We start from the raw sequence: 20689 nt of genomic DNA, 5'->3' as shown, positions 1-20689 counted from the left end.
TTTCTGTCACTTGCAAAACATTTTTGGCTGGTGCTGATCTGCCATGTCCTGGAAGTCTCAGACTGACCTTTATTCTGAGCAACGTTTCATCAGTGTGCACACCTAGTAGTGTGCTTCATCAAAAAGTACACGTACGTGGACCTCTCATTGGAAGACTCGAGCACTGATATAACAACAGTGTGTGTTCTTGGGGAAACCACTGGGCATGTTGTGCCTTAATCCGCTAATTGTATTTGTTGAGTAAACTAAAGAAGAAAAGCAATTCCTTCAAGAATGACCAGGCATGCCTTTGGGTCTACCAGTGGGTGTTCATCACTTTTAATGCAAGCTCAAAGTTGTGGAGCTTTTAGAGGGTGGAGGCTTGAAGAAAGTGAAAGCCTTTATAAAAGTAAGTGAAAGCAAAACCCCATTGTGGGCAAGGTCGAGTTCGAACAATTCACCACTTTATTATGGGGTTGCTTGCACCATATGCTCGTGTTTACTAGGTTTCAGGGGAAATGCCCTTAAAGCCCTGCTCATAAGACAGCTATTATATACCGGTGACTCTGTTCACGGTAAATTACTTAGGAAACACAACCGGGTACTCTTCGAGGTCACTGAATTCCACAAGCATCCTCGTCAGGTGTCAAGCAGTTACCACTTTGTCCTTTAAAGCTATGGTTGCTTTCCTGACCAAGCAGGTAAATTCAACAGAAGAGACACTGGTGAATTTCCTTCACCAGTGGCCTGAGTCGGACTGGCCTACAGGGCAATCTGGCAGTGCCTGAAGGGCTGGTATCATAGATCAGTGCATGGGCTGTTCTTTTGGCTCTTTGTGGGCCTACCTTATGGACTTGTGGGCCGTTTTTACTGTTGATTTCTCTGATAGCACTATTGAACAAACATCCCCTGTAGCAAGCGCACATGCATGCAGTCTCCCATACCTTGAAAAATACTTATACAGTGTGTCTTTACAAGTTTAAAATTGCCCTGATTTGCAAATGTTGACTACTTTTTCAGCTTTCTGATTCACTAATGGGGCCACTTTTCATTTGGTGCCTGGACCTATTTTATGTCCCCGTCAGACCCTGCCAGTGGCCTCACATTAAGCTCACCTTACTAATAGTTCCATAAATAGCCGCCAGGTGGCAGCAGTACACAGAGTCTGGAAATCTTTTACAGAGTCACTCTACAAACCAGAGGTGAACCAAGAAAACAGATTAGCACTCAAATACATCAATAAGCAACTGCAAGGTGATCCTCAATCTTTCTGAAGGGGCATCCACAGCACTCGATGGAGCTAGAAACTATTTTTTTTGTTAAAATCTGAAAATTATGCTGGAGACGATGGATAATGTGGAAAATGTGGCAAACCCACGCGTATTCTGAAAATGTCGCAGCTGCAGAATCATATGATTCCAATGGCTAGAGTTAAAATAGGGGTATTATGCCACTGTAGAGGTGTAGTGGCTCGGCTAAGGCTAAAATATCTCGATGTGTGGAGACATACGTGCAAGTGCAGTGACATTTCATGAGATGCAGTACAATCAGTGCTTAAATGGGAAGGTACATGTTGAGTATTTTCGCTCCTTTCTTGCTAAGATCTACTTGCCTTTGATAGCATTAGGATGTGTTGTTACCATTAATACATTCTTTATGGCGACCTTGTGTGCCTTTTTTCCTTTCCTTACCTTGAGCCACATACACTTTTCAGTCTCTCCAAAGCCCTGTGTCTCTTTAAGGGGAAACCTATTTTTAAACATTTGGTGATAACTAAGAACAGGCCCTGGTCCGCGTTCGTGTCTGGGCAAGGATATTCTATAAGGAAGACCAGTAACCCGGATGCTGGAGCACTAACGTCTGCCTGGCTGGCGACGTTAAATGACATTAAGGAGCAATAGAGGCCCTGAGACCTGACGGGCTTCATAGGGTAAACAGGTGCCAGAGCCAGGTGGGTTCTGGTCTCCAGGGTGGTCTGGTGGGCATCGGAGCATTCCGCGGTTGGCTTGCGCCTCTGAATCGGTCTGTGCCAGGTCTGACTCTGAGATCACAAGACTGTCCTGGCATCAGGAGCAATCAAAGATTTCCGTGTTTCAGGGAAAACAAAATGTAAATAGTGTATGCACTTCCAGTCAAACCCGTAAAATTACAACGAAGAGTGTAAAAGTGCAAGGACAAGTTTAAAGTCGCAAATACATAATGAAATGTGTCGAGTTGAAATTAAATGTGTAGTTTGTAGTGGTGTATGCAGTTGTTAGTTGCGTTGAATCCACAATAGCATACACAGTGTGGCAAACATTTACATAACATTGTAGAAAACTGGAAATGCTGTAGGGAACTGAAACCCACCCTGTGGACATAAGTGCTGTTCACGACTTTGCAGTGGCCTCGCCAAATACCCCAGGAGCACTGATGACCGCCTGGGTGTCATTCGATTAAAAAAGGACAGGCCCTCAGGGACTAGAACATCATAACGCTTGGCTCCCTGTGGCTTATCTCTTAGAGCCAGGGCTTAAGAGTAACACACGAGGCTGAGATGAATCCTGTGTGAAGATACTGTGTTTATCAGATGAGTGACTCTGTAACTCTGTTAAACTGCGGAAAGAAGTATGTGAGAAACGTGAACGACACAGGAAAGTCATTGTCACTACTTTGGTCCCCTGGAGGTTATCTGATTACAGTACAGGAAGTTGAATATTCATTGCAATCAGTCTCTAGACAAAGTGCATGTCCACGTCAGCACCCCGATTTAGGGCTGGTGTCAGGGAGGCAGCACTAGCCCAAGTCTGTCCCACGAGGACCTCAGGAGTTGTTGTTGGGCTGCACTTGGATCAGATCTTGTGCAAAGACAAGTTGCATATGCGTGGGAAAGGCAAGAGGGCAGGGATCTAGGCAATTAGTAACTTAAGAAATCAATGCCGGCCTTGACAATTTTAGAGCTGGCCACGTCAATAGCCATGGCTTTGATTTCTGTGTCTCCGAATTGCATCAGCGTTTGGATTTCTCTGCGGCTTGGAGCAGAAACGCTCTCGGTCCCGGTGAGATCTAGACGCAAGGTGCCACACTTCTTCACCCCAGGGTCAGTGATAAAGTTGGCACTATCTTGATCGGCGCTGTAGATATTGATGACAATGACCATCTGGGATGGCTTGGCCGGGGTGTAGCTGCGCTTGACTGTTTCCCCAAGTGCAACAGATTGGTCGGCAGTGATGAACTTGTCGAAGACATCGGTGCACCAGCGCGTGCCATCTTTGAGGAGGAGCTTCCCTGGTGGGTGCTTGCCATCCACGTAGCGGTTTAGCACCCCCACTCCGTAGGTGAGTGGGGAGCGGCGCACTTTAATGACAGCTGGGTCCAGACCAAAGAGGACGGCGCCTTTGAGGATTGTAAGGCCCACGTCATGGGGGATGATGACTCGACATTTATCCCCAAAGGCTTGCTGGACGGCGTGTTGAAGGAGGGGGGATTCGGCAAACCCGCCCACCAAGAAGAGGAACTTGACACCGATGACCTCTGGTTTCTGGAACAGATCACCTGGAAGACAAACACAACTGCATCAGTCTTGAGATACAAGAGGGTATCCACAAATATATGGTCAACGGTGTCCCTGATTCCAGGTGGTGTTTGAAGAACACCGCGTCACAACGCCTTGACCATCCACAACTCCGCTTCCTCTCCGATCACTCATTGATTGCTTGCATGCCTTTCACCATGTGCAGCGCTCCGCTGTCTTTTGGCTAGGTTTGTGCTATAGAATAACATATACATACACAATACATTTGTTCTTCTACCTCCGAATCCGGCTTCTAGTTAAGAAAGCGACAATGTCTAGTGTGCTCTTCATTGACCGGAGAGCACCACATCTGAGGAGGGATAGATACTGGCTGCATATTAAGATCACGGGCCCAGTTATCTGTCAGATAATACATCAAAACATTGGTTTGGCTCCAGTTACGTCTTTGGCCCATACTGTGATTAATCCTCTGTGTCTTTTTAGGTCTTTTTAAACTCTAAGCCTGCTTTTCCCCCACCACAACTAATCGTGAAATGCACATGATTTTAGTTATTAATGTATAGAGGAAGTCAGAGAATAAAACGGACGGGTCCCTGGGAGGGTCTACTGTCCATCAGAAATGTCTCTCACATGAAAGTTATTGGAGTGCATATGAAAAATTAGGGACTAATAATAGAGGGTTTGACCTTCCCATCTGAGGCTCTAATTCAATAGGGAGCGGGAACGGGTAGCCACAATAGGAAAGAAACAAGGGGGGATTGGGGGTAGGTGCGAGAGTTCTGGAGCATGTCGTAGGCAGTTCTATGTTGTGGGCTACAGGGTAAGAATAGAAGCTGCTCGTCATGACGTGTCATGGTGATGCAGTGTGGTATCATTGCGTGCCAACTCCTAGATTCAGGAAGGGGCACCAAATGTTTTAACATATATAGGTATCTTCCTTGTCCTAGATCCGGTTGATAATCCTCTTATAGAACACTACCTTATACAGCTCATGTTAACCATTCATCGTGTATGGGTAAGGGGATCGCACGCCTTTGGCGCAGTATGCAGAGCTTTGCTGTGGTCAAGGTTGTTGATAACAGCCACCTGGCATGTATTGAGAGACGAGGGAGGTCAACAAAATTGTGTAGAATAATCACAGTTTGTGGTAGCGGATGTGAAGTTCAAGTACAAGGCGTAGTGTGTCGCTCATTTGAACCAAGAGGAGTAAGATGGCCAGGCTATCATATATGATGTGTGTATGGTCACAGTTTGGTTATGCACCTCTCCAGCAGTGGGTATGGGGGAGGAAGACTCAGGCTACCAATTTCTGAGGAGTCCAGTACCAGGTTTGTATCATTTGAAGAAACAGAATTTCATTTGGGCCTCTCGCGTGTCTTTGCCTGCCACTTCCTTCCAGTCATCTTCGGTGTCTTGTATGTGTATATTGTCTTGCCAGTGCGTGCGGAGGAGTTAGTAGTGCTTGGGAGTGAAGGTGTTGGATTACCAAGTTATAGAGTCCTGACACCACCCCTTTGCATGTTCCTCAGGTCATCAAGTAGTGATACATTGGAGAGGCCATGGCCGGGGTTCTAGGATACTATTCAGACAGTGCTGTAGTTGGATGTGGCACCATGCCTGCGATGCAGGCAAGCTGTTGGGAGGTAAAGGATTTCAGCTGATCGTCATGGGTAATATTGTGTAATGTCAGGATCCCCGCCGTTTCCCATGCTTTCCACAATAGCGGGCGGCCGCCCACTCGACTAGCCATAATATTCCAGAGAAGGCTGTGATATGTAATTGGGCAGAGCTGTGCTGTATTTTATGGGTGTGGTTCCAAATCCATACCATCATTTGCACACTGAGATTAGGAGTCAGCGACGTGAGTGTTTTGTGTCGATAGAGGATCTCCAGACCAGGGCTGCTGTGAGTCATGACACATTCCAATCAAACCCACAGCGGTGGGTCTGGAGACGGAGTCTATATGTGCCATATGTGTCAATTGTAATGCCTGATAATAATGTTCTATACTGGGTGCCCCACCACACTTCTTCTGCGCCAACAATTTGGAGAAGGACAAGTGGGGTCTCATATCTCCCTATATGAATGATCTGATGCCTTTATCTAAGGCCATTAGGATGGCAGTAAGTACAGGGAGGGACAGCAGACCCAGGACATAAGTAAAGAGGGGGCTATGACCATTTTAACAGCTTGTGTTCTCCCCCACAGGGAGAAGATAAGATGGGTCAATTTCTGGTATTCAATATTTGTTTTAGCTATGAGAGGGTCCAGGTTATCAGAGACCATGTTCCAGAGGCCAGGATTGATAAAGATACCGAAGTACTTGAGCCGGAGCTCTTTCTATTGATATGGAAATCCAATTATAGTTGATTTTGGGGTGGTAAGAGACATGGGTAAGGTTTTGCTCTTGTCCCAGTTGATCCTGTAGCCTCATATCAGAGATAACTATGGAATAAGGGACATTAGGGCTGGTAGAAATCTGTCCAGGTCTGTGAGCATAAGTAATATATAGTTCACATGCAGGAGAATTTTTGCAGTGCCTGCAGCGGTGGAGATACCCTTTATCTGGGTGGATTGACAGATGGCGGCTGCCAATGGCTCCATGGCTGGTAGAAGCAGCAAGGGGGGAGAGGAAGAATGCCTGTCTGGTCTCACACCTAATTGGGAAAGTGGATGACAGAAAGCCCCCAAAGTTTACCTGTGTCATTGGATCAGTATGAAGCCAAAAGATTATCAAAATACATTTGCCCCAGGCGAGCGGTGGTGGCGATTCAAGATGGCCGCTCCTTGAATCGCTCTCTGACATTGAGCTCCAGTCGGCGCTGGAAGGCTCATTATGCGGTTGATGTCCCGTCATTTGAGCATGGCTCTTTGTGCACGAAGCAGCGGGGCACATTGAGGCAAGATTGTGTGCATATCGGAGGTCATTTTCACTCGTTTTGCTTCAGTGTTTGCCTCACCTCAGTGTTCTGCTCCGAGCGACCGCCATTTTGTGAGTTTGCTATTGTTATTTTTCCTCAACAGGAATGGCTTAACGCAACCCTTTTTTATCTTTTTTTGGGGGGGATTTTTAGTCCTTTCTCATCAAAAACCACAACCTGGCTTGCTAAGAGGACACTAAATGGATCAGTTATTGCTTCATTCTTGTTTGACTTTCTAATTTTCTTACTTCATCATATGCCATTTACAGCAACTTTTTAATGACAGACATTTTGTCACTGCGTTATGTGCAACGATAATATTAGGTCTCTTCTCTCTTTCATGGCCTCTTTTTTTTCTGAAACTTTTTTCCTCACATTATGAAGTGGGCTCATCGAGGCATATCTATAGAACTGTTGTAGGTTTTGACGGCCATTGCTTCTCCTCATGGGCTTCAATCTGTGTGGCCGCCATTTTGCGCATTTTGTAACCAAAGTCTTGTAAATCAGTGCTCTTCTACAGCATATATGAATGAGAGCAATTTTTGGTTCTTTCTTCAATATCTGTAAGCAATGGCCTTTGTCTGATATTTGCACATTAGAACGGTTCAGTTATTACTACACGCCAGTTGGATGAATTACCTCATTAAGGCTCTGAAGCTCTTTGCACTTTCCAGTCAGCTTTGCAAGTGGTTTAATAACATCACTTTTAATTGACTGTACTACTGGTGACCTTAGAGTTTTTGGTTTTACGAGATCCTACTTTCCGTTGTGTTGTTCACAATACTTTGCTATGGATTCTACACACTCAAATAAGTCCCTTGGTGCTACTGGGTCCACCTCTGGAGGTCGTAAAGATTCAGTTGCAGGAACCAACAAACACCCCAAAAAAGATCCGTCTTCTCCATCAAAATCACCCCTTCCTCTGACGTTAGAGGACATAATGGATGAACTATGCCATATAAGACCTTTCATGTCGGATACTACCGCCACTCTTCAGAGAATTGAAGAGAAATGGTCTGGACTTGAGTCAAGACTTTCGGATGTGGAGCAAAAAAATAGCGATGCGCAGGACGTTGTTGCCAGAGTCGATATCCTTACTAAAGAAGTAATCCAACTTAAAAAATCCACAGAGGATTTAGAAAATCATAACAGTTGCAATAAACTAAGCATTTATGGAATTCCGTAAGGTTCTGAAGGCTCGAACATGATCTCCTTTTTGAATACTCGAGTTCTGCAGATTGTGGGTCTTCCGAAATCTCTGGATCCTAACATTCAAAGGGCGCACAGGTTGGGTCCACAAAATGCATCTTCCTCATCTAAACCAAGAGGCATAATTGCTTATTTCCTTCTGTACTCAGACCTCATGGCAATCCTTAATGCCGCCAAGCAACACAAGCAAATGCTTTGGTCCGGTCACAAAGTCTTTTTCAGTCAAGATGTTTCCAAGCCAACTGCTACCCGGCGTAAAGAATTTCTCGACCGCAGACCATCTTTGAGATCCATGAATGTCCGCTATGGTCTTATACACCTGTGCTTTTTCAAAGTGACTTTTAAGGACAGAACTTATTCTTTTGACGATCCGGCTGATCTTCGGAAATTCATCCATACACAAAGGGGAAGCTATGGAATTGAGCAAATCTTAATTGTTTTAAAGTCTGTTCTCTTCCCCGTATCTTAGGTCTTCTATGTGCAATTCCTGAAGCTGATGTCCATACTCCTGTTCTCCTTATGTTTAGTTACGTATGAGTTATTCCGTTCATTGTCTTCCCATTGTCTGATAAGTTCCCTTCCATTTTGTTCAGTATGTTTACCATTCATTTCCTGTCTCTCTTCTCTTCTTTCTTCTTTTTCATTTGTAAACTTTGTCCCTTCTCGGTGTCTCACCCTATTTTGGAGTGGCTGTCTTGTTCTCTGCCCCCTCCTCCCTCATTAATGTTCTTCCTGTTTTTGACCACCATGACTAAAGCCTCTTGGCTTTTCGTCATCTTTTCTCTGTTATCTCTCTTCGGGGGACTATGCTCCCCCTTTTATTCTCTCTTCTGTCTCCTTTTCCTATTCTTTTTCCCCTTCTCCTTTTCACGTCTCTTCGCTTTTGTCTCTACTGCATCTCATTATTTTTATTTTTTGCATATGGTACGTCATTACTTTCTCCTTTTTTCATCTTTCTGGATACAGCAAGTTAGTAATTCTACCTTCCTTCCTTTTATTTCTCTATTTTCTATTCACTTTCCCCTATCTCTATGTTATTTATCATAGTTTTTTACGGATATTGGTATATCCTTTTTTCTTTGTTGGGTTTGTCACACATTTTATTTTTCTATCTCTTGCTTTTCTTTCTTTTACTTTCATGCCTATCTTTTCTTAAATCTTAACAATGACCGACTTTCGTGTTATCTCATGGAATGTTAAAGGTATTCGTAATCCTGTTAAAAAAACAGTGAGTTTTGTCTCACCTAGCAAAATTGAAATGTCATATAGCGTTTTTACAAGAAACACATCTGAAGTTGCAAGATTTGTCTGCACAAACAGTGGGTATGGGACGTCTTCTGCTCCCCGGCAGTGAACAACAAGAATGGTGTTGTTATTTTGTTTCATAAGTCTTTAACCCCTTCAGTGCCACGCCCTTTCCCCCTCCTGTGCCGGGCGTTGCACTAGTGGGTGGGGTTCATGACGAGATAGTCTCGTCATGGGCACAGCGCAACCGTGCTCCATGACGAGACTATCTCGTCATGGGCACTGAAGAGGTTAAATGTTCAATTACTTAATGATTTTCAAGACACTACTGGTAGATGGCTGTTTTTGAATGCTAAAGTTAATAACATTCCACTTCTCTTCTTTCTTCTCATGCCAAAGATAATTTGATTGTAGGTGGTGATTGTAACCAACTTATGGATCCCCTCCTAGATCGTAAATCTCAAACTAAATATATCTCTATCAAGATGCAGAAAACGTTTTATAAGATTATCACCTCTAGAGGACTGGTTGATTCATGGAGAACTTAGAATATTCCTTTTTCTCCCCCGTTCATAAATCTCATTCCCTCATAGATTACATTTATCTCACTCAACACGCTCTACAATTTATGACCAATACAGAGATCGGCTCCATTCTTATTTCAGATCACGCCCCTGTCATTTTAGATATGGATTATCCTTTACCTTCCCCTACCTCCCGCCGTTGGCGATTAACAACTCCCTTCTCCTGGATTCCCAATTTGTTGAACAATTCACGCTTTTCATACAGGAGTTTCTTTTACAACAATCTTTACTCTGCTTCTCAATATCACTTTATCTGGGATGCCTTCAAAGCTACTGCTATGGGCTTCATAATTGACTTTGTATCCAGGAAGAAAACGAAAGCCCTTAAGGATTCAACCCTTATCCTAAAGCAAATCAAAGCTCTTGAGCACACATACTACACTACCAACTGTCCTGATACTTTGTCAACTCTCATCAAAACAAAACTGCAATATAATAAACAATCTTGGGACTCCGCTTGTAATTATCTCCTTAAATTCAATGCAAAAATGTATGGTGGTCGGAACAAAGCAGGTAGATCTTTAGCTAATTAACTTAAAATCAATAAACAACAATCTAAAATTGTGGTTATCACAGTTAACTCCAGAGTTCGGCATATTACTGAGGCGAAGATTCTTGATTGCTTTACTCAATATTATACATCCCTTTACACTCCAGAGTTCACCCCTTCCCCTGAACAAATTGATTCCTATTTTCAATCTATACACAAACCTCCTGAGGATATTGTTGATCTCACATCCCTGGATGTTCCCATCTTGGAACAGGAAATCATTAAAGCCATTAACCTACTACCTAAAGACAAATCACCTAGCCCGGACGGTTTTACAGTTTGATTTTTTCTGTATTTTAAACAATTCTTAGTCCCTCAGTTATTCTCATTGATAAGCCATTTTCTTGCAACTGGTGAATCACGAGGATCTTTTACCCAGGCAATGTTATGCTTGATCCCTAATAAAGACAAGGATCCCTCCCTTTGTAAAAATTATAGGCCCATTTCCCTCATTAACACACACTGTAAAATCTTAGCTAAAATTCTTGCCCTCTGCAGTAATAAGGTAATTCCAGACCTCATCAATATTTACCAATCAGGGTTCGTTAAAGGAAGATCTATTACAGATAATTAGAGAACCTTTCTTAATATTATTCATCTCGCTTCTAAAATGGATTCACCAGTTGCTGCCATCACATTAGATGCTGAGTAAGCTTTTGACAGGGTTAATTTGGAATTTATTTTTGGTGCATTGAGATGGCACGGCTTCAGCCCTACTATTATTAAATATATTCAATTGCTATATTCTGCCCCCTTTACCTCCATTTGGGTAAACGGCTGTCAGTCTAAATATTTTCCGCTCCATAGAGGTACCAGGCAAGGCTGTCCTCGTTCCCCACTTTTATTAATTCTTGCTTTAGAACCCTTCTTAGTGAAACTCACACGTTCTTCTCATTACACAGGTCTCCAATTTAAAGACATCGACATTAAATTCACTGCTTATGGGGACTACATTTTGTTGTACATCTCCAACCCGTCCACTTCCTTGCCGGCTCTTTTCTCTTTATTACAAGATTATTCGTTAGTTTCCGGTTATAAACTGAACATTAATAAGTCTGAAGTCTTACCATTAAATAAATACTGCCTTCCTCACATGTTTCACGGTTCAGGTTTTGAGTGGAAGTCCAAAAATATCAAATGCTTAGGCATTTTATATACTAATAGCATTAGGGAAACCATCAAAATGAACCTCGCGGACATACTCAAAAAACTCTCAGCCCTTATTGAGAGCTTGTCCCTGCTTTCCTTATCCTGGTGGGGTAGACTGGCCACAATTAAAATGATGCTCCTTGCGATTAATTACTTTTATCTTTCTATTCTCCCGGTTTCCCTCCCACTTACCTTTTTTTGTAATATTGCGCCCTGATCAAATTTTTGTGGAACAGCCGTAAAGCTAGGATTTTACTTTCTCGTCTCCAACAATCCAAAAACCTAGGTGGAGTCAGTTATCCCAATCTTAGATGTTACTACTCTGCATTCACGTTGATACAAATATGGTCTTCTTTAACCGAATCTCCATTCACGCCAAAAATGGCTTGGAGTTCAATAGAACAAGCCCAATATACACCTTTTTCGTTTATTACAGCTGCTAGTTTATCTCAACCTCCGAAGCGTTTTTCCTCACCCATCTTTATTCACTCCAAAGCACTTGCATCCTCTCTGCTTCAAACTCATCTCTCATCTGCAGATCAATTCTCTTGCACTCCAACTTGGTATAATAAACATTTAAAGAATAACAGAGCATTATTCTGGAAGAAATGGATTGATAAAGGCATCATTACTCTAGACCATTTGTTGAAGGATGGATCCCCTATGGACTTTTCGGACATCCGAGAGTCTTTTGGCATTTCCACCAGACATGCCCTTCATTACCCCTTACTTAAGGCATCCTTAATTCATCTCCTTTCCCAGGACTGTTCTTCTGATACACCTAATCAGTCCTACTCCTCTCTTGATTTTTCCACACAGCATAAAGCAGCAGTTATTTACAAATTTGTATCCCGTCCTTTGGATGTTAGAACTAAATCCAAATTAGAACTGTTATGGGAAAAAGATTTGGCCCAAGATTTTTCGTTTCAAACATGGGATTTTATTTGGTCCAAAATACACACTTCTTTACGCTCACCTAGACATTATACTATTTTTATAGTAGACTTTTCTTCACACCTACTGAACTGCACAAATTTAAAAAATGCTGGTTTGCTCCCATGACAATAGTGATTTCCTCCATATGTTTTTCCATTGCCCTTTGGTTAAGTCCCTCTGGTCGCGTATTTGGTCAAAATTGAATGAAATCTTATCTACAAGCTTTTCCTTTGAAATTGTACATGTGTTTTTAGGTAGTTCCTCACCTATCTAGGATGTCCAGATTCATGTGGGTAAATTTATTGATCTGTTTCTAGCTATTTCTCTTCAGATTATTACCACCAATTGGAAAGACACTTCAAAAATCTCTTATCAAGCCTGGTGGAACTTGCTTTATCATCATCATAGGCTTGATTGTGCCCATGCCACTTCATTACCTCTTTTGATCAAAAAAGATTTATTGTGGTCACCACTAACTTCTTTTCTCTCTAGATTTGCTACCTGATTTTAATCGTTTTTAAATTGTACCTTTGATATTTTTTTATCACGTTATAACATTTACTGTTTTCCATGATTATGCATTACTATTCTATCTTCAAATAATATCTACCTTTCCTCTTTCTTCCCCCCTTCTTTTTCTTCTTCTCTTTCCCTCCTTAAATTCAAAATTTTTAAATGCATTTACTCCAAGTACAATTTTTTCCCTCTTGAGGGTTTTGTTGGCATTCTCATCATATGTATATCATGCCTTTACTTCCTTTGCAATATGACTATGTAGTAATGATGTTTTTACTTTATTATATCAATAAAGCATTCTAAACTAAAATAAAAAATACATTTGCCCCTCAAGCCTATGTGGTGTAGCACTTTGAATAGGTAGTCACATTCTATCCGGTCAAACACCTTCTCAGCGAATAGTAAGAGGGCAAACGTGGCTTCTGGTGAGTCTTTAGAGAACCAAAGTGCATGGGCCAAGGTGCAAAGATGGTTACGTGAGGATCTTCCAAGGGTAAATCCCACTTGGGAGTCTTGGATCAAACTTGTAATGACTAGTTTGAGTCGGGTCGCCAGAATACTTGCCAGAATGTTTGAAATTGGGCAGAGGCTAACAGTGCAGGGGGTCTTTGCCTGGCTTGGGGAGGAACGTAACCACCATTGTGTTGACACTGAGGATGAGAGAGCTGGTCTGTTCCACTTCCTGGAAAAAGGCATGGAGTAGGTCTATCGCATCAACTTTTATCCATGGGTAGAATTCCTCCACAAAACCATCTTCTTACCTTATTATATGGTAGGTTCGATATAGCCTAGGCCACCTACTCTTTAATAATCCTCTTTCGAGGAGTCTCCTGCCATCCTCTTTAAGGCAGGGGAGGTGTAGGTTGACTAGAAACGTTGCTGTCCAGACGCATCACGTTGGAGCTCAGAACTATATAGCTGGATGTAAAAACTGCCAAAAGTGTCAGCGATGCCCTCAGGTCACAGACAATATGACAAGTGCTATCTTTAATGGCCGGTATAGAAGACGCCGCTTCCCTTTACTGTAGTAGCACTGCTAGAAGTCCCCCGCTTTCTCTCTCTGCTCATATTGTTGAGTTTTGATCAGTTTTTCCCGGTCCTGTTATTTATGGAAAGGCTGTCCCTGTGGGTACCACTGGCACAGTGGATCAGAGCATGGGATGGCTGCTGCATTTGTGTCCATATGTTGGGAAGGGGAGGTATCACTGCTGGAGTCGCTCAGGGAATCCACGAATCCTGTGGGTCAATAAAGTCTCTGGAACCCCCCCATCCATAGTAATCCACATGACAGCGGTTTCTAATAAGTGAACTTGATATCTCATGTGAGTAGCTGAGGGCACAGGGCCAAGAATTTTCATTGTTTGGTATTGGTGTCTGGGGAGAAGTCCACTGTGATGTTAATCCTGTGACCATCCAAGCCGTAAGGGGCACGTTTGCGGGCCTCCAAGAGGATACAACAGGTATATGTATGTCTTTGAAGGCAGGCGATAACAGGGTGAGGCTTGGTGGTCCCAGACTCAGGTGGGTGATGCGTCTGGATCCTGTGAATCATCTGTAGTTCAAGGGGGGAGTGAAGGACAACCACGTCATTTTTGGAATAAGATCAAGTAAGAATGCTTACATGTCAGAGAGTTCCAGTTTCTCGGGAATTCAATTGAAACAAATGTTATGATGATGGGAGCAGTCCTCCATGTCAATTAGTTTTTGTCAGCTTGTCCTCAATGATTGTAAGACATTGATCTAGGGAGTCCACTCGTGAATGAAAGAGACCCATGTCTGTTTTGATGCTCTTCATATCCTGGGAAAGATCTGTAATCTTCTAATCCAGGGTGGAGAGACGGGTTCCAATGGAAGTAACTTCCCTAAGAATGGCTTTCAGACGTGCATCAGATATGGCTGCGGATGCCGTTGGTACAGGGGTGGGAGATTACTTGCTGCTTTAGTGAAAAGAAGCTGTCTAGAGTGTTTCCTGGCCGCCATCGTTGGATCTTCAAGGGGTGGAGAACGGTTCAACCAGAGCTGTGAGTCGGAAGGTCTGGAGCGTTCTGCCATTAGGTGGCGGTGCCATTATGAGTAGCCGGGCACAATCCCAGGGCCATGGTGGATCCTTATAGTGGCCCACCAGTGTGAGGGCATATCAAAAAGTTCCAGGCAAAGGTGGCTCATAAAAGTATCAGTAGCACAATTTACAGGGAGGCCTGTTCTAGGAGATAGGGTTCTGTTGGGGTAAGAGTAAGAGTCCAGTACTCGTGGCCCACCCAACACTGGGAGTAAGTTGCAGGTGAAGCATAGAGAGGCTCAAATGCCTAGGACTATGTCCCCCAACCTGCCATGGGCTCCACTCAGGGGGTGGCAGCTGTCCTCGGAGAGGGAAAGGGGATCCGGCAGCACAGTCCATCACTCCAGTCATCTGTATCCTGACAGCACCTCTAAGGGAAAGCAGGTAATGAGGGGCAACAAACCACAATTGTGCTTGCCTCAGGGGCAGGGACCCATCTTCCACGGGCGCCCGGTGTCGAGGGGAGGCAGCTGGTGAAGTGCAGTAGGATTTGGGTGCTGTTTGGTTATGACCGATCCACTCATCAATAAAACGGGCTTCTGTTATGCTGAAGTGGTGCCTGCAGTGCAGCTTTCACTCTGGGCCAGGTATTCATGGTGAACCGGTCTGCGAGGGCATTTGAGAAGAGTCATGCCGAGCTGAGGTGTCGGGATAGCTGTAGTAGTGGAGGTGTCCTCCACGAGCACAGCCCCCAGTAGAGTGTTGGAGAAGCTGCCATCACAAGTAGGGGCGATGCAGGATCGTCAGAGTCATGAGTGAGTCATCTCAATTCCTGTCCTCCTTTCATGGCCAGGGTGGCGGTGACTGCAGCAGCGGCCTCATTTTCTCTTCAACGGTCGGGGAGCTCAAAGGAGAGCAGCCATCTTGGGCTCCTCCCCCTAAACATTGCTCTTTCATTGACACAACTTAAGCTGCACCAGGCCAAAATGTCCCTTGTATACTTATGCAAAGCAAAACAATGTGCTCTTCTGTGAAGGGTTGCGACAAAGCATGTATTAACAGTATGGAGTACTTGGTAGTGTACATGGATTCCCAATTAATATAAGACATAGTGCCTTCAAAGATCCAGTGAAAATGTGTGCTAATATTGACACTAAAGAAGGAACACAAGACTAATTCAGATAGACCAGCCCTCCTAGTTTCCAACTCAATTTTTCATACCACTACAGTTTAATTACAAGTGAAAGATAAGTACCCAGTAGTAAAGTGTAAGGCGAAAGATAGAGCTAATAGCAGGGTAGTGTCTATGTTGTTCCTGTAGGTAATGAAACTGATCATCTAGGTGACCCTGGCTGCCCTCACATCTACTCTACATCCACCCACTTGTTTCAAGAGTTGTTAGAAGTTGCAGTTGGTAACAACACATAGCTGCTTGCCATCACTTGTGACTGCTTTGCATTTCCAGTGATTTTACTTATCCGACTCCTGATATTTTATTAAAGTACTATTTTAGCTTTTGCTAGTCTTAGTAGTTCAGTACACAGGACTAATTTATCACTATTGTTAATACAGAGAGATGCATAAGTCATGCATAGAGTGATAAATAAGTAATGTATTGAAATTCTTGCACTTTAAAGGAAAATTGTTTAAAAGAATATGTTCAAAAGCCTGTCTGTTACATCAGTAGTCATGTAATGGTACTTTCTACTGATGTCACTAAGGTGAAAGGTGTGATCTCATATCCTCTTCTCCCATGAACTTTTTAAAACAACTCCATTGATAATGCTGTCGATCTGTTTTTTAAATGTGGAATTGTTTGAGTGATTTGAAGAAGCTATCTGTACAATGAGAACCCCTGTTTGTTCAAACGTGTTCGTCTCAAATACTAAAGTTCATACAATGTATTAAATATCTAATTGAAAAATAACTCTTATTATTACAGGATACAATTTTTTTTTAAAAAAAGGCAATGATTAATTGTTTCCTATAACTTCCACAATCTCTAAGAAACATCTCTATTGTAGTTAGTCTGACGGTCTCTGTGACTGATTAGGACATGTTGGCAGGAGTACTTGTGCATTACATAGTGATACTTACTAAGATGCTGGATGATGTGGTCAATGGTCGGTTTGAACAAGGCATTCATGGCATCAGGATTCATCCTCAGCATACCTTGAGAGGACCACTTAACAAAGTCCACACTGCAACAAGAGTTTAATGTAAAACATGGTTAAAGCAGCACTGCTTTCTTGTGCAACTCAATGACATAATCCCCTACATATTTGTTATGTTTCTATATACAACACCATAAGAACTATGACAGTTGATTTTTTTTCCAGATTGAAGGAAATTTCATTATTAGTGAAAACTTGTTTCCAACAGGTAGAAGGTTCTGTGGAAAAGAGATCAAGTTTTTCTATCAACTGGAAAAGGCAATAAACCATAAATAACTGTTATAACATTTTATTTACCAAATTCAAGAGGTTTAAAGTTATAAATAGAACGAACAAACAAGTTATTTACCTTTGGTAATGTTCTTTCTGGTAGATTCTCTATCAAATCACAGATTCCTCACCTTGGGAATATCCCCAGATGCCAGGAAGGAAAAAAAGATTTTGACAGCATAGGCCCCATGTGCCAGTAGGTGCTATTGTGTAGCTGTGTGTTGACTACTTTTTGTCTCAGAAGCGATGGTCAGAAAACCATATGAGCAAAGCCCTGTACAGTGAAGTCAGTTTTTTTCTTGACACTGTCTGCACCCTCGGATGAAGAGCCCACCAATCAATCTAATGGGCCAGTGTGCAGGGCTCTAGACTGGGACCTTTTTAGATGGAAAAAAGACCATTTCACAGACTGGGGAGGTGGGAGGTAGGTGAGAAATCTACGGCTAGTTAGAGTATCAACCAGAAAGAGTGTTACCTAAGGTAAGCAACCTGTTCTTCTGGCGGGCCTGTGGAATTGTTCAAATCAAAAAGTCCTGCAGGACTGAATGAGCGAAATACCCTTCCCATCAAACCTTGCTGTGGTGGCAACAGTGCTTCTTGAAAGTGTGTATTGATGCCCATGTTGCGGCCTATTAGATATCCAGAATGGGCACTCTGTGTGCCAATGCAGTGATGGCAGCTGTGTGTCTGGTAGAATGAACCCTCAGGAGGTTGCTTCTTAGCCAATCCATAGCAGATCTTAATACAGAGAACTATCCCTCTTGAAAAGGTCCTTTTCTTCACTGACTTGCCTTTATTTGTCCGAGAGAAGCCTATAAAGAGTTGATTGTCTGCCCAATGATCTTTACTGCGCTTGACCATACAATGGAGTCTCTTTCGACAGGTAAGATGGAGCACAGAACATCGGAAGAGTGATGGACTGTTCAACATGAGAAAGAGTCACAACCTTTGTCAGGTCTTGAGCAGCTCTTTCTGTTGCAGCGGAAACATGATTTCTCTCATTGCCTGGAGAGCCCAGGTATCTTGTCACCCATATCCACAGTAAGACTTTGTCAATAACCAAATCCATTAAGATCTTTGTCAGATGAATTGTCTCATACGAATCCTTTAAATAAGCTGGTCTCCCAAAGATCATTCCACAAGTACTCTGGCTTTACACAAAACTTGGCACCATTTTGGTATACCACACAGGAATGAAATTCTGTGTTTTCTGTCTCCAAATGTACAACTAGAATCATCTAGTGACCTCCAACAGACCCATCAATACTGCTATCAGATCCTTAGATTCCCCTCCCGAGTCAATTCTGCCTATCTGTCATATAGGTGGGTGTCCTAGTGTACAACCAGGGCACCCACCATGCAGCATGTTGGGGGCTGTGGGGGGGAGGCCCAGTGCCCCCACGTCTCCCAGCAAGCTCACTGCATGCTGCAGGAGCTGGCATTGCACCCTCCCAGAGGTGCCCGCGTCAGTGTAAGCAGGGAAACAGATCAAAAGTCTGTTCCTAGCTGGCAGGAGCATTTTTAAAGCTCCCACCCACTGGGAGCAGACTTTGTGTTTCCTCCTGTTTGGAGTTTTAAAAATGCTCCCGCTAGGCAGGTGCAAACACAGGCTTCCTGCTGGCGTGGGTGTGGGCAGGGAAACTGCTGTGTCCAGGAGGTGGGTGCAGGGTCATTACTGCCTTAAAAAGGGGTTCGCACGCTCCCTTCCTTTTTTTTTTTAATAGTAGCGGTTCTGGGGCATGGGGTCCCCAGGGTTTTTTAAAGGCTTGGGGTAGAGGACCGCACAGCCTTTCTTTCAATTTTTTTAATGTTTTTAAATGTGGCCCCCTCCCCTTTAATTAAATAAATCGGCACTGGGGGTGGGCTCCCATGGGTCTTTGAAGGCTCTGGGAGGGGGGCCGTGCCCCCTCCCATATGAACTGCGGCCCTATAGGTGGGCTCCCAGGGCCTATAATGACTCAGGGAAGAGGGCAGCGTGCTCCCCTTCTCCTAGGAAAGCAGCCTATAATTGAAGAATGCAGCCCCTGACAGCATTTTGAGGTTTGTTTGCAGATTTGTTTTGCATTTTAGCCCTAGGAGGGGTCCCTCTTGGTTCCCCCACAGCGACAAAGGGGACAGCATATCCCTACCATGCCCTCTTATGTTATTTTATTTGTTTCTACTTCAGGACAGGGAACTAAGTACAGTAATGGCTGCCAACAACATTTTTCTCATGTCCCTGGCAGCCAGTCAGAGCGCTCACAGGAGCAAAATGGCCCAAGAGAAATAAAGCACCCAGACCAATCAGAATGTTCTATTTTTAAATTGGCGTTCCAGCATGCGTCTCTTGAGCCTCTCACGCACCCAACCTTTCAGATATACAAATATTTTTTACCCTTTATTTCTAAAAGAAAACACTGAACCGATTTACACCAAATCACAAAAAGCACAATCTGCGGACCAATATCCAGCTTCCTGACAAATAGGGTGCAATTCTGTTCCACAGTTTTCCCTGTAGCACTGCCTAAAGAAGTCAATGGATAATGCATGGGGATTTTGTGTTGTGGAACCCCCTTTTTTTCTCGGCACCCAAAAGCTATTCTTTAGATCAGTAGAAATGTGATGCATAGACAGGGTCGTGAGTAAGCTGTAGAAATGATAATTCAGATAGAGAATGAAATACTTGGACAAAGCGGTGAAGTATACCAGCCCTCAAGTTGTGAGTTTAGCCTGAGATATTTTACATGAATGGAGAAAATTTAAGATTACTGATTGGCAGGCCATGTGCTGTTTTGCCAACTACTACTGATCCCATAAATATATATGACAACCTTCTTCTAGAAAGCTAGTGGTTATGGGTGTTGTCCATGGGCTTACAAGAAGATAACTCTTCAGTAGCATTGAGCAGAGTCTTAAACTAGTGCAAGCCACAGTGTTAAAGGAACAGAACTGTAAGTTTCAAAATCCACTCACTGTTCGGAAGCACATGATGCAGCCCCAAATATAAGCTAGGATTTATAAATCATAAAAGAAAGACAAATCTTCAAAAGCAGAACTCTAGAAGGCCTACCCTGGAGCCCGGGCCAACCTGGAAGCGTCAGACTCACTTACTTGCTTTTCCTGAGGGCGTGCTCCACACTGTGACCTCTAAACTTCTTGTAGTAGTCGATGAATGAGAAGGGTAGGTTAATGTTGAGTGGGTTGCTTCGGTCGGGCGCCGCGGCCCGCTTACGCGACTCAAAGGCAATCATCAAGTCTACCCAAGCCGCCGGACGCTTCACCTTGAACTGCTCGATGAAGTCCTCACCGAATATTTTGTAGAGTAGTTTCTCAAACTCATAGTCCACGCCCAGAGATCCATAGGGGCCACCTGTGTGAGACAAAAGACAGGTATGAGATTAGTGACGTTTTTATCCAAACATTGATATACAAACGTGTTTGATGCCTGCTTTGTGCATTGTCTCAGGTGGAACATATTATGTGGCCCATGCTGAGATTAAGCAGCTCCTTTGTGAGTTTTTTCTATCACGTATCACTGCTGGATCCTTTACATCTTACCTGCGGATGTTGACCTATTTCTTCAGTGGTGACCAAGTGTTATTCTTTCCCTCTCAGCTCCTGGGGACTTCAGTGCCCTCTGTGTTCAACAATAGAGATGTTTTAC

The 20689-nt window shown here is 43.4% G+C and overlaps 1 protein-coding gene across 2 annotated transcripts in view; it reads right to left on the bottom strand.

Moving 5' to 3' along the window:
• Positions 1 to 2524: 2524 nt before the first annotated feature.
• Positions 2525 to 20689, bottom strand: part of HSPA12A (heat shock protein family A (Hsp70) member 12A) — a 408132-nt gene continuing 389967 nt past the window's right edge. The window contains exons 8-10 of one of the 2 annotated variants that reach the window (XM_085603193.1): positions 20137 to 20395; positions 16700 to 16803; positions 2525 to 3513 (exon numbers count right to left, since the gene is read on the bottom strand). In XM_085603193.1, coding sequence (XP_085459319.1) covers positions 2876 to 3513; positions 16700 to 16803; positions 20137 to 20395 — 1001 coding nt within the window. In that variant the 3' untranslated portion in view covers positions 2525 to 2875. The remainder of the gene's footprint in view (positions 3514 to 16699; positions 16804 to 20136; positions 20396 to 20689) is intronic. The other variant, XM_085603185.1, reaches the window with a different exon arrangement.

The sequence above is a fragment of the Triturus cristatus genome, chromosome 1_2 (assembly GCF_964204655.1).
Source record: "Triturus cristatus chromosome 1_2, aTriCri1.1, whole genome shotgun sequence".
NCBI lineage: Eukaryota > Metazoa > Chordata > Amphibia > Caudata > Salamandridae > Triturus > Triturus cristatus.
Note: the sequence above shows the minus strand (reverse complement) of the source record. Positions and strands in the feature narration are given on the sequence as shown.